General features: G+C 37.2%; 1 protein-coding gene across 10 annotated transcripts in view; it reads right to left on the bottom strand.

Moving 5' to 3' along the window:
* Window positions 1-18,415, bottom strand: part of TPX2 (TPX2 microtubule nucleation factor) — a 74,249-nt gene that overhangs the window by 29,169 nt on the left and 26,665 nt on the right. For all 10 annotated transcript variants that reach the window (XM_077872632.1, XM_077872635.1, XM_077872636.1 and 7 more), the window contains 6 exons: window positions 18,026-18,148; window positions 13,562-13,688; window positions 5,910-6,035; window positions 4,641-4,769; window positions 2,244-2,365; window positions 834-985 (listed from right to left, as the gene is read on the bottom strand). In XM_077872632.1, coding sequence (XP_077728758.1) covers window positions 834-985; window positions 2,244-2,365; window positions 4,641-4,769; window positions 5,910-6,035; window positions 13,562-13,688; window positions 18,026-18,148 — 779 coding nt within the window. The remainder of the gene's footprint in view (window positions 1-833; window positions 986-2,243; window positions 2,366-4,640; window positions 4,770-5,909; window positions 6,036-13,561; window positions 13,689-18,025; window positions 18,149-18,415) is intronic.

Below are 18,415 nucleotides of genomic sequence, written 5' to 3'. Positions count from 1 at the left end.
TAGTCCTTGGATGATTAATTTTCATAAAATTAATCTCTGACTGGAAACAAAACTCTTTAAGGGTCTACATCTCAACAGAAGAAGCACAACGCCAGGGTTTCAAACTGCAAAGGGCTGACTTCAATAAGTGATGACGCCCACTGCAAATCCAAGTAGAAATTCTTAGTACTATAATTTTCAGTTAGGATTCTTACGGTTTCTGTTAGACTTGAGTGGTCTGCCCCAACATCATTTTTCCCATAAGCCCTATCATATATTGTACACCAACTCTGCAGACACAAAATTTTTTCAAGAATTTTTCCAAGAATTTTTCAACAGCACAAGCTGCAACAAGCTGATACCTACAGTTTGTCACACATAATTCTGTGCTTTATATACATTCTTAATTCATTTTTCACAGAAACTTCATAAGATGCTTCCCAGAAAAACAGAGCAGTTTCTCCAAGATCACATAACTAATAGGATAAAGTGAGGGGTTAGATCTATCTTAACTAAAAAACATGCTTCTCAGACAGGCAGCCTGGGTGGCTCAGCAGTTTAGCACCGCCTTCAGCCCAGGGCCTGATCCTGGAGACCCAGGATCGAGTCCTATGTCAGGCTCCCTGCATGGAGCCTGCTACTCCCTCTGCCTGCGTTTCTGCCTGCCTCTCTCTCTCTCTCTCTCTCTCACTCTCTGTGTCTCTCATGAATAAATAAATAAAAATCTTTTTAAAATAATTAATTTTTTTAAATGCTTCTTTCAATTATATTATTAGAACTAGTGACCACAACTACTACACCTGAAATCCTTGCTGAACTAGTAACAAGAACATCCATCAAACCCATCAACTTACAGGAGATGCAGGATGCTTTCGCAGTTCAGATGTAAAGTTCACTTCTTTATATTCCTCCTGGTTCTTAGGATGTTGTTTGATTCGCTCATCTGTGCGGAAGTGGAAGTCAACTGATTTGGTTACCTGGATCACTGATTTCTTCACAGGTTGCCCTGAGTGAGAAGCAGAGTAAAACATACAGGTAACACTAAGAATAGAGAATACTGGTAAATCCCCTTTAACCAGTCCTTTCAGTATTTCTATCACCATGGATCTAACTTTGTTCAACTCTACACATCATCCAAAACAGTCATCAGGGACACTACTATGTGGGCCTTACTGAGTAATATTGGTTTGAGGACCTTTGGTCAGATGCATATTGTAAGGAGGTAGCACAAGGGGAGAAAAACCCCAACTCCCAGGTGTGGTCATAGCTCTGGAGACACAGTAACTGGAGTTCTTTTGACAGGAAAAGCTATGAACTGACTTGAAAAGCACATTTAACTAAATATGTCTTAAGAAGGAAATTTTATAAACTACAGGGGTGATTTATAAAGCAGGGCTTTATAGCTTTGATGCCAATAATAACTCTATTCCAGACAGGGCAAAGCAAAAAAACTCTGACACCTCCCCCTCTGGCTCCCTCAGTCCTACTTTTCCTCTGTAGCTACAACTGGACTCACTCAGCTTTCTTTTGAAAGCTTTTCCAATGGCTTTATCTTCTGTCTTAATCCTAATCCCTTCTTTTCCTAATACAAAGAAAATGAATTAGGAAGAAAAAGGAGGAATTCATTTTACTTGAAGAAATGAGGGAAGGTCTCATGGAAAAGGCCTCAAAAGAAGGGTGTGAGTTCTCCAGAATTTTCACTTAGGATTCTTAGAGGCACTCACTTAGAGACAGAGAGCAACAGTGCACTTTAGGAAAGGCCTGGTAGGGCAGCCCGGGGGGCTCAGCAGTTTAGCGCTGCCTTTGGCCGGGGGTGTGATCTTGGAGACCTGGGATCGAGTCCCATGTCGGGCTCCCTGCATGGAGCCTGCCTCTCCCTCTCTCTGTGTCTCTCATGAATAAATAAATAAAATCTTTAAAAAAAATAAAAATAAAAAGGAAAGGCCTGGTGAATGTGATAGTTTGTTGTTGTGTTTTGTTTTGTTTTTTTTTAAGTAATCTCTACACCCAACTTGGGGCTTGATCTCATGACCCTCAAACCAAGACTTGCATGCTCTATTGACTGACCAGCCAGGGACCCTGGTCTAATGTATATAAAACATTCTAGGGAATGGTCATTGAGATATATTGGTCATTTCTAATAAACACAGATTTTTACTGACAACTAACCAAGAAAGCCTTTTTCCCTTTAGAGACTTCAAAAACCCTACCAATGTTATGAGAAGCACCCCTCATAAATCAGATTCAACAAAAGCCAAGCTGACCTATTCCTGCAAGAGCAAGTTTCTTGAATTCTTCATTCTTTTTCCGCATCTCCACCACCTCCTGTTGCATTTTCATTCTCTTCTCCAACTCTTGCTCCTCAGTACTTTTTAGAGTCTTCTGCCTAAGGGACAAACCAGTAAAGGAAATAAGAAAGGAGAGAAGAAAGAGGCTCATGATTCAAAACAGTTTAAAGGTATTATATAGATTAGATTTTTTAATAAAGATTTTATTTATTTATTCATGAGAGACACAGACAGAGAGAGAAGCAGGCTCCCTGTAGGGAGCCCAATGTAGGACTTGATCCCAGGACTCCAGGATCATGCCCTGACAGATGCTCAACCACTGAGCCACCCAGGCATCCCACATAGATTAGATTTTTAACCTGTGATAAAATAACTATTAAAACAAAAAACTATTATCTGGTAAATTGATATTGACTTAATTAGGTAACACTATGAAAATTAAAGTAACACTACTTAATTAGGTAACATTATGAAAGAAAAAAACCAAGATCACAATTTATACCAAAATATTGAAAATTTTTCAAAAGGACAGCTAAAATAGGCTATAAAGGGCAGCCCGGGTGGCTCAGCGGTTTAGCGCCGCCTTCAGCCCAGGGCCTGATCCTGGAGACCCAGGATCGAGTCCTCTCTCTCTCTCTCTCTCTCTGTGTCTCTCATGAATAAATAAATAAAATCTTTAAAAAAATAAAAATAATAAAATAGGCTACAAAAGGTACTATAAAAGACATAAATTTGATTATACAGTGATTAGCTTTTAGGCCACAAGAAAAAGTAAGATACCAGTAGAATGGGGAAAATATTTACAAGAAATATGACACAAGTCTCTAATAGATAAAATATACAGTGATTAGAAGACAGGCTTAAGAGTGAAACCAACCAGAGTTCAAATCCCAACCCTGTCATTTCATTTTCTGCCTATGTGATCTTAAGAAAACTAATCTCTCTGAGCCTCAGTAAACTCCACTGTAAGATGAAGAATATAAATATTTATCCTCATAGAATATATGTGACTATTAAATCAGATATTTCCAAAGTACCTGATACATAGTAAAAGTTCAATTTAGAGTAGCCATTCTTAGCAATGAGATTATCACTAAGACTACTTAAAGGTAAATAGAAAAGAAAACAGATAATTCACCCAAGAGGGTTTATGGAAAAGATATTTACAATAACAGTAATATAATCCTGTCAGGAATCAAATAAAAATTAAAATAAGTTGATGCCGTCAACATTATATCACAATTAAATTTGAAACAATTTTATTATTTATTTTTAAAGACTTTATTTATCTGAGTTAAAAAAGAGCATGATCAGAGGGAGGGGTAGAGGAAGAAGGAGAAGCAGACTCCTCGCTGAGCAGGGAGCCCAATGCAGGGCTCAATCCCAGGACTCTGGGATTATGACCTAGCTAAAGGCAAATGCTTAACTGACTGAGCCAACCAGGTGCCCCAAATTTGAAACAATTTTAAATGTTAAAAAAAATAAAAATAAAAATTCAGTGTGGATGAGAGTACAAGGAAATAAAAATATCCATCCAAAGCTAATGGCACTGTAAATTCATACATTCACTTCAGAAATAAAATTGGTGGAGCACCTGGGTGGCTCAGGTTGTTGGATTATCTAATTCTTGATTTTGGCTTAGCTTATGATATCAAGGTTGTGCGATCGAGCCCTGCCTCCCAGCTCCTCCCCACTCTAAAAATATATATATGTATTAAAAAATTAAAATTACAAAAAGAAGTAAAATTGGCAATTAATATCAATAGCCATAATACTAGTCAGACTCTTTAATTAATGGATTTCTCTTTCTTAGCCTGAAGAGAGTACTCAAAGAAAAGTCCCTGCCAATAAAGATATTCGCTGATTATTTGTAATAGTGAAAAACTGGTCACTGCATTTTCAACAGGAAATGGTTAAATTTGATAGACTACTAACTATTTAAAAAGGATAAATGTGAAGATTTTATAGTAGTACAGGGAAAAAAACAACAAAAAAAAAAACTGTGGCAAGCAACAGAAACAGATTCCAAAGGTTGGATCTGGAAAACAAAATCCAAAGGTTGCTCATACAATGATTGTGAAAATATATTTTTTGCTTGAATAAAGACCAGAGGGAGCTTGGCAAAATAAAAACTGTTCCATTCAGGTAGTAAGAACCTTTACTAACTTTCTCCTTTTATATTTCTCTTAATTTGCTTTAATAGTATATTTTTCTCAATGTAAAACAAGCATTTCCCAAGGTATACAATTCATCTTACCATGGTTTAGCTTTATGAGTTTCCCAAGCTCCTTGTGCTCCAGATTGTAGACACACTCACTTATAATTTTACTCTATTGACTCTAAAGTTTAAATTCAGGAAAAAAGCACACATACCTCACAGGCTGTATACAAGACACAGTTCGTCTGCCCTTGGCTTTCTCTGGGGAAGACTCATGTTTTTTAGAAGTATCTTGATGAGCGCTGCCTTCTTCCTCTTCCTCTGGCTTCTTTTTATTGTTAGAACTTGAGTTCAAAAGGACAAAAATAAAATACTCTCAATTCCCTAACCCTGCTGTACTCTCCTCCCCAAATCTACCACATATGGCTTAAATTTTCTCATTCTTTAGGACAATAAGCGTATCTTAACCGTAAGATTCCTCCAATAGAACCATTAGATCATATGTACCGTGTGGGAAATATCAGAAAGGGAGACAGAACATAAAGACTCCTAACTCTGGGAAACGAACTAGGGGTGGTGGAAGGGGAGGAGGGCAGGGGGTGGGGGTGAGTGGGTGACAGGCACTGAGGGGGACACTTGACGGGATGAGCACTGTGTGTTATTCTGTATGTTGGTAAATTGAACACCAATAAAAAAATTAATTTATTAAAAAAAAAAGATCATATGTACCAATGGATATAATGGGTAAATTTTGAGAACACTGATGTAAGTCAAGGTATGAATTGTCTGATGATAGTTCAGGAGGATGAGGAGGGATTCCAACTGCTCATCATCAAATGCACAAATGGCAGATAGTTAACCACTTTCCCAATGTCTATTCTACTTTCTTTCCTATTAATAAACTCAAATTTTGTTTGGGACAGCAGGTACAGCAGGCAAAAGCACTGTACTTGTTTCAACAGCTTCTCTTCCAACTAGGGAAAATCTAAGTGACACAGTAGGGCAATTGAAGTATAAGCAGAGTTTTTGGAAAATTTTCACTTTTGTGATATGAGTGCTGCCCCTCTTCCTTTACCATACCCTCCTTTTACTCCTGGAACATGGATATAATACCAGAAATATAGCAGTTATCTTGTGACAATGAGGCAACAGGCACAAAGAAGAAGCTGAGAAACACAGAGCTGCCACTTGAGTAACATACTTGTTACTCAAAAAAAAATTACACAGAGATGCTGCCCTAGCATTGTTCAGTCACTGAACCAGAGCCAACACAAACTTCTGTGAAGCAAATAAATCACTATTCTTTAAACCACTCTACCTGAATAGGCTATTATTCATATAAATATCTGAATTCATATAGCATCCATATAGCAAAATACATTCCTAAATAATAAGAACAAGCACAACATATTCTGCTTGCTATTAACCATAGGAGCAAACAGGAGTAAAACCTATGCCAACTAAGAGAAGCTGTGGCTACTTACACTTTCATTTTTTTGGAGGGTGGAATTTCATGGATGATTGCAGGAGTAGCACATCTCTTGGCTTTCATTTTCCCATGTTTTTCTTTCTGTTCCAAATCTTTCTGAGCAGAGAGTCTAGTAGATCTTCTATGATATAGGAATTGACAAAATTTATCTGAAATGAATATTTCTACTACAGATAGGCAATTGTGCTCCACAAATGTGAAAGTATGTCAAGCTGCCCAGGGCTACAAAGGGTTTAATGGTATTATTTCCACTCTAAAAACCTAATCTCTTGTCTTACTGTTGCTTTAGAAATTTCATCATAAAATGCTGGTGTTTAAATGAAGCAGATTTTAAGGTATTGACAATCACCTAGTATAGTTCCCTCCTTTTATAGGTAAAAGTCAAAAAAGATGAAGTGACTTGACCCTATTAATTACACAGCTAATTGCTGTGAGACTTGAAATTTGAGAGCAGGTCTGATCATTGACAAAGGTGTTTATTCTCTCCTTTATTTAAGCCATACTCCCCCTTTTTTGGTAAAATATAACATATACCAAAAAGAGCACAAAATAAAAATCAAGCTAAATGATTACAAAGTGAAAACTCATGAAATCACCATCCAGGCTAAGAAACAGAACGCTGGCATCAGCTACTATCTTGACTTGTTTAATAGTAATCAATACTTTTTTAAAAATTGTTTTGCAAAAAAAAAAAAAAAAAAAATTGTTTTGCTATTTAGCATGCATTCCATAAACATGGTACATTAGTTTGGAAAGAAAACAAAGAATAACAACAACCAAAAAAAAAAAAAATCCCTTTAGATAATATAATCAGACTACTACAAATATTTTTTTCTGTCTGGTTTATTTCACTCAACATTATGTTTGTGAGATTTAACTACATTGATTCACATAACTTTAATTCACCGATTTTCAATGCTGTATAACAGTCACTGTAGGAATGTACCACTATTTATCAGTTTTCATGTATGTCTCTTGGTGCACACACTGCTGTTGGGTGTAAGTTGTAACACTGTTAGGTCATAAGGACATTGGTTTTATCAACTAAAGCTGTTTTCCAAAGTGCTTATACCAATCTATGTTTACCCTGGCAAGTTTATATTATAGAGTCTGCATTGCTCTACATCCTCCTGAACACTTGATATTGTCAATGACTTAATTTAGCTGGTATGCAGTAAAATCTCATTGTGGTTTCAATTTGCTTTTTCCTGATTACCAATGAGATAGAGCAACTTTTCACATGTTTATCGACCATTTGGATATCCTCTTTGGCAGAGTACTATAGCTCAAGTCTTTTTTTTCCACCCGGGTTGTCAATCCTTTCCTGACTGATTATTAGGAATACTAAGAATATAAGCCCTTTGTAAGTTTTATGTGTCACAAGTATCTTCTCCCACTTGGGGGTTGGCTTTTTACTCTTTATGGTATCATTTGATTAGATAAATGTCTCAAATACATCAATAACCCTCTCCATTATGCTCAGTGCTTTTCTGTATTCTATTTAAAAAAAAAAAAAAAAAAAATCGGGCAGCCCGGCTCTGCGGCTTAGCGCCACCTTCAGCCCAGGGCGTGGCCCTGAGGGCCTGGGATCAGTCCCACGTAGGGCTGCCTGCATGGAGCCTGCTTCTCCCTCTCCCTGTGTCTCTGCCTCCGTGTGTCTCTCATTAATAAATAAATAAAATATTTAAAAATAAACAAATAAATGAAAAATCTTCCCCTATTCCAAGGTCGTAAAGATATTCTCCTATATTTCCTTATATGAGCTCTAGCTCTCATATGTAGATCTACAATTCCACCTAGAATTGACTGTTTTAAGGGTGCCTGGCTGGCTCAGTCAGGAACATGAAGCTCTTGATCTTTGGGTTGTGGGTTTGGGCCCCATGTTGGGTATAGAGATTACTATAAATAAACAAACTTGAAAAAAAAATGACTGTTTTATATGGAGTGAGGCAGGGACCAACTTTCATTCTGTTCTGTCTGGAGATCCACTGGCCAAGCATTGTTTACTAAAGCGGGAGAGGGAGCAGTGTTTCCCCACAGATCTGCACCTTTGTCATATACCACGTCCATATAAATTCACCGCGTGAATTTCTATTTGATTCCACTGGTCTCATTAATTCTTGAATAACATCATAAAGCTTTAATTACTGTAGCTTCATAATAATATGCCTTTCCATGTAATAGACACTTCAAAAGTATCTGGCTATTCTTAGACCTTTGCATTTCTCAATAAATTTTAGCATCAACTTATCAATGTCCAAAGTGAAAATCATTGGGGTTTTTATGGATATTGCACTGAATCTACAGATTAGTTAGGGAGAATCAACATCTTTATAATACTGAGTTTCCTAATCCATAAATATGGTATGCCCTGCCATTTATTTAGATCTTGTTTAATTTCTCTGAACATTTTCTTTATAAAAGTCTTAAACACAGTAAGGACTTATTATTACATATTCAGGCTTTTATGCTATTGTATAGAGTATCAATTTTTAAATCTTTATTACAAAGAATATCAAGCATATTTTTAAAATTAAGAGAATTACATAACGAACTCTAAATACTCCTCAATCAGTTTCAGAAATTATCAACTCATAGCCAATCATGTATCAGTCTTCTCTCCATCCACTCCCCAGATTTTGAAGCAAATCCTAACTAAATGTCTATCTTTCATCTGATATATTTCATATTAATCTCTAAAAGAAAGTACTCGGGATCCCTGGGTGGCGCAGCGGTTTGGCGCCTGCCTTTGGCCCAGGGCACGCTCCTGGAGACCCAGGATCGAATCCCACATTGGGCTCCCGGTGCATGGAGCCTGCTTCTCCCTCTGCCTGTGTCTTTGCCTCTCTCTCTCTGTGTGACTATCATAAATAAATAAAAATTAAAAAAAAAAATAAAAAATAAATAAAAGAAAGTACTCATAAAAAATACATGGAGGGGAGGTGGGCGGGGGGTGGGGTGACTGGGAGACGGGCACTGAGGTGGGCACTTGACGGGATGAGCACTGGGTGTTATTCTATATGTTGGCAAATTGAACACCAATAAAAAATAAATTTATAAAAAAAATACATGGAGTAATGAAAAGCAAATTTATTGAATTAAGGAATGAAGTAATGGATGTATTAAATGAGTAATGAAGAGTGCATATTATAAAACATAGACAAAATACAAAAATACACCTATTTGAAGGCACTGGAAAGTGACCAAAAGCAGGCAGAAAATAGAGGAACATTTATCCATGAAAAACAGCCACTGCAAAAGTTAAGAATTATGAGTTAGCAGCATTTTTGCCTGAGGTACTCCCCAAACGTAGCAGCTCCAATAGCAGAAAATTTCAGTCTCACTGGCTAGAGATAACAGAAGATAGAATTCAAGGCCAGTACAACTGGAAATTTAAAGGAAAATCCCAGGGCAGCCTCGGTGGTGCAGCGGTTTAGCGCTGCCTGCAGCCCAGGGCATGATCCTGGAGACCCTGGATCGAGTCCCACATCGGGCTCCCTGCATGGAGCCCACTTCTCCCTCTGCCTGTGTCTCTGCCTCTCTCTCTGTGTCTCTATGAATAAATAAATAAAATCTTAAAAAAAAATAAAAAAAATAAAATTAAAATAAAGGAAAATCCCAGAAGTGAAACCGCTACAGAAAAGATGTCACTCAAAATCTGAGCAAAAACTCTGTACAAATTCCTGCCTGACTGTTAAACCATGTGTCTTTAGGGGAGACTTAGGGGGCCTGGCAAAAAGACAAGCAGAAACTGGTGAGCTGCCCATCCTTCAAAGACATAACTGCACTAGTTAAAACCTGAGGAGTTTGCTGTTTTTATTAAGTGTATTCCCCACTGTGTATTACTTATTTATTTATTTATTTATAATTTATGATGGTCACACAGAGAGAGAGAGAGAGAGAGAGAGAGAGAGGCAGAGACACAGGCAGAGGGAGAAGCAGGCTCCATGCACCGGGAGCCTGACGTGGGATTCAATCCCGGGTCTCCAGGATCGCGCCCTGGGCCAAAGGCAGGCGCTAAACCGCTGCGCCACCCAGGGATCCCCCCACTGTGTATTTAGTAGGATGGCACAAAGTTAACATCTAACTAACTTGAGGTGTCAGTAGACAAACGTTGGAGCTGGCAGAGGGCTGAAAATTTAGAGACAGACTCCAGAAGCAAGAGAACCACAGAGAGGATGAACACTTAGCTGAGTATAAACTCTACCCTAAGTCTTGGCTGACCTCTAACCTTTACAGGCCCAGGGGAAACTGCAAGGAGCCAGACTAAAAAAGCATCAGCTATGTATGCAAATATATGAATAGCCAATAATCACATGAAAATGTGGATCAACATCATTAGGCCTCAGAAAAATGAAAATTAAAAATGAAGTATTGAAAAAACTGACAATACCAAAGAGTTAGCTAGGATACAGAACAACTGAAACTCTCCTATAATGCTAGGGCAGCCCGGGTGGCTCAGTGGCTTAGCGCCTGCCTTCAGACCCGGGTGTGATCTTGGAGACCCAGGATCAAGTCCCAAGTCGGGCTCCCTGCATAGAGCCTGCTTCTCTCTCTGCCTGTCTCTCTCTCTCTCTCTCTCTACTCTGTGTCTCTCATGAATAAATAAAATCTTTAAAACAAACAAACAAAAAAACAACTCTCCTATACTGCTAGTAGGAAGATAAATCACCTTGGAAAACATTCTGGCTATTTCTTATAATATACATTTTACATTATGGCCCAGCAGTTGTACTCCAAAGTATTTACCCAAAAGAAATACATGTCCTCACAACTATCCATAGCAGCTTTATACAGTCCCAAACTGGAAACAACCCAAATGCCCATCATCTGGTGAATGGATAAATAAATCGTGGCATACCGACTCAGTAGAACTTACTATCAGCTATAAAAAGGAACAAGCTACTAATAAACACAATGACAAGTATGAATCTCAAAAACACATGCTAAGTTAGATGTCAGATATAAAAGAGTACTGTATAATTCCATTTATAAAAATATCTAGAACAGGACAAATTTATTGATGGTGACAGGAATTGGAACAGTGGTTGTCTGTGGGTGGGAGATGAGAGAGTGAGAAGGTAGAAGAACCAAAAAAAAAAAGGGGGGGGGGGTAGAAGAGGCAATACAGATTGATTATAAAGGGTAAGAATGAGAGAACTTTCTGAAGTGATGGAAATGTTCTATATATTTTGATTGTAAGATTTATGGTTGCATGGTGGTATGTATTGTCAAAACTGATCAGACTGTATATTTACAATGTGCAAATTATTATCCAGCAAAATTAGTTAACTTTTAAAAATGAACTGGGAATCATAAAAATTAGAAAGAAAGAAGACAACGCATATGAATACAGGACTATTTTGGGCCATTACTTAAATTCAACATACAGTGATGTTATAAAGTCAAGAGAAGAATAGCTGGGTGTCTTTAGGGAAAAATGGCTAAGGGATAAGATATCAAAAATTAAAACATATGTTTGTGATAAAGCAACACCTCCATGGAAAAATTATTATTACAAACTAAGGCCTTACTGACTCTTAACTATTTTGTGTCAAAGAAGTTTTGGCCATCTTTCAGCCTACCCAGTGAAACCATGTGAAAATAAAATAGGAGGAAGGAATTTGTATGACTATCTACACCTTCCTAACCCATCTGCCATCTTTTTTTTTTTTTTTTTAAAGATTTTATTTATTTATTCGTGAGAAACACACAGAGAGAGAGAGAGAGAGAGAGAGGCAGAGACACAGGGAGAGGGAGAAGCAGGCTTCATGCAGGGAGCCTGACATGGGACTCAACCCTGGGTTTCTGGGATCACGCCCTGGGCCAAAGGCAGCACTAAACCACTGAGCCACCCGGGCTGCCCACCATCTGCCATTCCTTTCCAGATCAGGCAACTCTGGACTCAGATAACTCAGAGATCTGAAATTAATGGCACTAATGTTTTACCTCTTATTATGCATTTTCACAATGCATTATCATTTACTGTACTGTCACATACCATCCCATTTGGCCCTTTATGACAAGAAGCCTGAGGGATATGGTTATTCTCAATAAGCTGAGATTTTGAGTGGTAGAAGTACCTGCTGTAAAAATGAAACAAAGCAATAAACCATCCAGATTGTCTAACTCTGAGGGCAGCTGAATTCCTGTTAAACCATCACTTCCAAAATCCATTCAGAATTCAGTCCAAAAAAAAAAAAAAAAAGAATTCAGTCAGGATGAAAGGTAATTATATATAAAATGGAGAAATGAAGACATTAACATTATCCCAAATTCTGAAGAAATCTATAGGACACTAGGTCCCTTTTCTGTAGGCTTCACAATCTAAACACGGAACACGGGCAGCCCCAGTGGCTCAGCAGTTTAGCATCACCTTCAGCCCAGGGCGTGATCCTGGAGACCCGGGATCGAGTCCCATGTTAGGCTCCCTGCATGGAGTCTGCTTCTCCCTCTGCCTATGTCTCTGCCTGTCTCTCTCTCTCTGTGTCTCTCATGAATAAATAAATAAAATCTTTAAAATAAATAAACAAACAAACAAACATGGAACAGAAACCACAGAATCAACCAGTAGCAATCTCTTAAGACTCGTGTACTATATGGTTGGTTGAGATTTTATAGAATTCTTTGATTAAAATGGGCTTATTGACTTGGGATACCTGGGTAGTTCATTTGGTTAAGTGTCCAACACTTGATTTGGGCTCAGGTCATGATCTCATGATTCTGAGATCAAGCCTGGTGTCTGGCTCCGCACTCAGCACAGAATCTGCTTGAGATTCTCTCCTCTTCCCCCACTCACACGCTCACTCTCTCTCTCAACTAAAATGAATCTTTAAAAATAATAATAATAATAATAAAATAAATTTAAGAAAACAATAAAATGGGCTTCTTTACCAAAAAAGATTAGGATAAGCTTGTATGATACTATCCTCAAAAGGCAATACCCTATGCCAGCATGAGGCTTTACAAAGGTTAATTTCATCACTTTTGAGCAACAAAATATGTTATTATCTGGATATAAATAATATCACTTGCCATGCCTCTTCTTTGAGGATATTCTAGGTAACATCAAAGTATAAAGCAATAGGGGCATCTACATGGCTCAGTTGGTTGGGCATTCAACTCTTGACTTTGGCTCAAGTCATGATCTCAGAGTTGTGAGACTGAGCTCTGCATGGGTCTCCATGCGGTGTGGAGCCAGGTTCTCTCTCGGCCCGACCCCCTTCTCTCTCTCTTAAAAAAAAAAAAAAAAAAAAAAAAAAAAAAGATACTGATGCAAATGCAACAAAGACATGTTTTAAGACCACCAGTGCCAAGACTTGCTTCTTAACCCATCCACCCATCCATCCATTCATTCAAGTATTTATTCAGCTTCTGCTCCTCCCAGACACTGTTAAGCATGGTAAGAATTTACAATGCTTGCCCTTATGAAATTAATTATTACCTATAAACAGGAAAAAATATCTGTCATATCTATCATATAGTCACACCAGTAAGTTGCAACCCATACTATCTACAATTCATAAATGTTATGAAGATTTAATGAGGTAATATAAGAGTCTAATATAGTATAGGACACATAGTCTAACAATTATTCTTTGAACATCATTAATATAATCACCACTTTGAGCCTTGAAACAGTCTTACCTCTGAGGCTGCACTGGAGTATTTTTTGAGGTGGTTCCCTTGACTTCCAGGGAAGAACAAATATTTGATGGAATGGACTGTTCCACCAGATTTTCTTTTTCTGCCTCTTTGTAGTAAGTGTTTTCGACTGTGGGAGAGCAAAAACTAGTTAGCACTCAAATCCCAAGGAAATAAGTTGGAGATGAGAAACATATATATACCTATAAATAAGACTTAACACTAGACTGAAAACTGCATGCACATGTATATATATCCCTTCTAGACAGTGGAATCATTAGTCCAGTGACATCTTATACAGAAGACCAATTTATAAAATCTACTTTGGTAGAAGCTGAAATGTAGGATCTAAGGTCTATCTGCCAGCCTAAGTTGTCACCACAGAGAAAAGGATCTCTGACTTTTAATGCTGATATAATTATATTATCAGGCATTATGGGTATAACCACCAGTTTTTCTCCCCTCCAGAAATTAAAAACAGTAAGAGTTAAAAGATGTAGCATTTGAAAAAAGGGATTATACAGGTGGGAAGGGGAAGGAGATATTTTATCATAAGTTCTGCTGATGTTAGCATGGCCATCGTGGAACAGAAGGGAAAAAAGCACTATTAGAATAAGGAAACAGAAAAAAAAAAAAAAAAGAACAACCAAGTAAAGGCTTCATGGAAGAAACAGCATTTGTTGAAATAGCTTATGAACTGAGCCTTGATGAAAGAAAAAAACTCCAATCAAGTAACAAGAAAGAAAAATCAGGCTATGAAAACACATTTCATGCATTGTTTATTCCAAAGAACAATCATTTGGCTCATTCCCTAAAGCAGCTTTTTTCTGGAGGGGAGAAAAAGAAACAAAAAAACAATAGTGTATTATGTCAAGGCTACAATAGAGGCACTTACCCCATTTAAAAGCAGAGATGATAAAATTTTTTAAAATTTAATATAAAAATTTAACAGGGGTGCCTGGCTGGCTCAGTCAGTAGAGCATTATGACTCTTGATCTCAGGGTTGTAAGTCTGAGTCCCATGTTGGGTGTAGAAATTACTTAAAAATAAAATCTTAAAAAAGTATACTATATACTGTCTATAAAACAAATGCACGTAAAATATAAAGACACACCATGCTAAAACTAATCAAAAGAAAGCTGGAATGGATATATTAACATCAGACAATGCAGATTTCAGAGCAAAGAATATTACCAGAGATAAAATGATCATTTCAAAATGATAAAATGGTCAATCCCTCAAAATGCCATAACAACCTAAATATTTAGGTACCTAATAACAGAACTTCAAAATACACAAAGCAAAAAGTACAAGAAATAGATAAAACCATAAGTGTAGCCTGAAATTTCAATCTGTCTCTCTAGTTTATGGAATAAATTGACAGAATAATCAGTAAGAATATAATAGTCATAAATAACATAAGCAAATGTGTATGGCTGTATTCCAATAAAACTTTATCAACAAAAATATGTTGCAGTCAACTCATCAAGAGGACATAACAATTACAAACATGTATGCATATATACATATATGTATGCATGCATATATTACATATATGTTATATATATACAAAGCCCCAGATACATGAAGGAAAAACTGAAAAAATTAAAGGGAGAAGTAGACAATTCAACAATATAATTGAAGATTTCAGTATCTCCATTTTCAATAATGGATAGTACACTTAGATAGAAGATCAGTAAGGAAATAGAAGACTTGAGCAACACTATCAACCAACTTGACCCAATGACATTATGTAATTCTCCACCCAAAATGACAGCAGAATACACATTCCCTTTTAAGTACACACAGAACATCTACCAAGACAGACCACATTCTGGGCCATGAAACAATACATTCAAAAGGATTCAAGTCACACATTCAAAAGTAATGTTCTTTAACTGCAATGGAATTAAATCCCTCAAGAAATCAATAATAGAGACTATTTCGAGAACTGCTCCCACTATATATTTGGAAATTAAATAACACATTTCTAAATAACATTTAGATAACTTTGAACTAGTAGAAATACAAACTACCAACCCTCATTCAAGAAGAGATAACCTGTATCTGTTAAAGAAACTGAATTTGTAGTTAAAAAACTTTTCTACAAAGATTCTTTCTACAAAGAAAATGTCAGATGAGCTGAGTGCAGAGCCTGATGCAAGGCTAAATCCCAACACCCTGAGATTATAACCTGAGCCAAAATCAAGAGTCAGATGCTCAACTGACTAAGTCACCCAGGCACCCCAACTAACCCATCATATCATACTTAATGGTGAAAGCCTAAATGCAACAATCGGTATGTCTACCCTTTCCACTCCTATCCAATATCCTACTAAAAGTTCTAGCCAGTACAATATGCAAGAAAAAGAAATAAAAGGCGTATTTACAGATGACATGATCATGCAGCCCCGGTGGCACAGCGGTTTGGCGCCGCCTACAGCCTGGGGTGTGATCCTGGAGACCCGGGATTGAGTCCCACATCGGGCTCCCTGCATGGAGCCTGGTTCTCCCTCTGCCTGTGTCTCTGCCTCTCTCTCTCTCTCTCTGTGTGTCTATGAATAAATAAATAAAATCTTAAAAAAAAAAATTTTACCTATAAAAAAAAAAGGAAATCTGATGGAATCTAGGGGCACCTGGATAGCTCAGTTGGTTAAGCATCTGCCTTTGGCTCAGGTCATGATCCCAGGGTCCTGGTATCGAGGCCCCCTCCACCCACCCCCCGGCTTCCTGCTCAACCAGGAGTCTGCTTCTTCCTCTCCCACTCCTCTCCAGTTTGTGTTCTCTCTCTCTCTCTCTCAAATAAATAAAATCTTAAAAAATAATAGAAATCTTAAAGAATCTATAAAAAAAGCCTACTAAAACTAATAAGTGAGTTTAGAAGATAGCAGGATAAAAGATCAGTATATAATAATTAATTTTATGTCTTTGTATTAGCAACACAATAGGAAATTAAAATTAAAATAGAAGTATGAAAAGAACTTTGAGAACACAAATCAGGGGAATCAGAGAAAAAAAGGATATTTGAGCTGGACCTTGGATGATGAGCAGAAACTTTTCAGTTATATTAAAATGCAGAGGGGAAAAAAATAAAAATTAAAAAATTTTAAAAATGCAGAGGGAACAGCACTAATAGACAGGTGAGAACATGTAATATGAAAGAACACAGACTATGGGGCTTAAGGCGCATGAATGTAAGCAAGGTACATGGTCTTGGCACATAACAGACCCAGCAGAAGTCTCTTGCTTTGGGGCACACTGTTGACAAAACAGTCTTAAACGGAAAGTAGTCCAGATAAATTAGGTAATATTACCTAATATTCTTTCAATTCAAGAAAAGCACAAGAGCAGAAAATCTGCCACACCTAATGAAGTAATGAAATTCACCTGAGAGAGCACTCAGGCCACACGTGTTCCAAGCATGCCATACAGTTCTAATCCCTTCTGTAAGAAAGATAATGGATGCAAAAGTTCAGGGTCCTTGTCCTGATCCCAAATTCAACAGATGTCATCTGTGCTCATGAATTAATTATTTGAAAGTCATCCTAGCAGCTTAGACTTTGTAAATTAGAAAAGTTCACTAAAAATACAGCTATTTCCTGGTATGGCTCCTCTAGTTGATGGTCTAATTGAAGCCAGTTTCAGATTTACCTGTTAAGAGTAATTTTCAAATATTCTAAATTGATTGTGGTGATGATTGGACAACTACTCTATCAACATACTATAAAAAAAAAAAAAACACTGAAATGTACACTTTAGGTGATTTGTACAGGTGAATTATATCTAAATATAGCTATTATTTCAAAAAATCACTTTTAAGGATGTATGATCTCTTTAAAAATGCTTTTGTTCTGATGAAATAGACAATATTCCGCAGATTAGTAACCACCAGTATAAATGTCAATTATCTTTTAAAATCAAATACATGACTCAAAGAATTGTTGTACAGTGGCAAGGAATACATTCTTCTCTCCTGCTCTTTTGTTCCTAGTCAGACTCAGGTTTGGTTAAATCTTGTCATAAAAAGAAAACAGTTACACCTCTGGCAATAAAAGTCTATGTTAGCTTAAGTTCCAAGAGATTTTTTTTTTAAAAAAAGTGTAGTGTATTATTAGTGTTACATTCACCATGAAATAAATTAGCTTACTTCACCAATAATAAACCAAAGGATACAGAATTTAGGTAATTTCCCCGATCCCTCAGGCTCTTAATACACTGTTCCACCATTCCACCAAGGAGTTTTTTTTCTTCTTCTATTTTTTTTAAGGATTTTATTTATTTATTCATGAGAGACAGAGAGAGAGAGGCAGAGACAGGCAGAGGAGAGAAGCAGGCTTCCCACAAGGAACCCGATGTGGGACCTGATCCGAGGACCCTGGGATAACACCTTAAGCCAAAGGCAGATGCTCAACCGCTGAGCCATCCAGGTGTCCCCAAGGAGCTTTTCTCTAAGATGATTTTTCTTACCTGGTCTCAAAGGTGTGACAATAGCTTGCTGAGGATTAGGCTTCCTCAGAGGAGTTTTGTCCTGAAAAAGCCCTGCTATGCCATTCTTCCCAGAAAACTTATTCTCCAAATTGGCCTTCTCTTCTGTGAAAAGGTAAAAGCATCATCATTTAAACAATCAGCATGGAAGCAAAATAAATCAGTGCCATGCACTTAAATTAGGCCCTAAACCCCCCTACTTGTATACTTCTAAATCATTTGGCAATTACAAACAAAGGTCTAGTGATCAAAAGGAAATGAGTACACATTATAAGTCAGAGATAGACTGTAAAAACTATCAAAACTATCACCAAAACACTGGCAACACTAAACAATGTATCATAGTAAAGGAGAAGTGCAGACTCTGCATTG

Source organism: Canis aureus, chromosome 26, assembly GCF_053574225.1.
Source record: "Canis aureus isolate CA01 chromosome 26, VMU_Caureus_v.1.0, whole genome shotgun sequence".
Lineage (NCBI taxonomy): Eukaryota > Metazoa > Chordata > Mammalia > Carnivora > Canidae > Canis > Canis aureus.
This window is presented reverse-complemented; position numbering and strand designations above follow the sequence as displayed.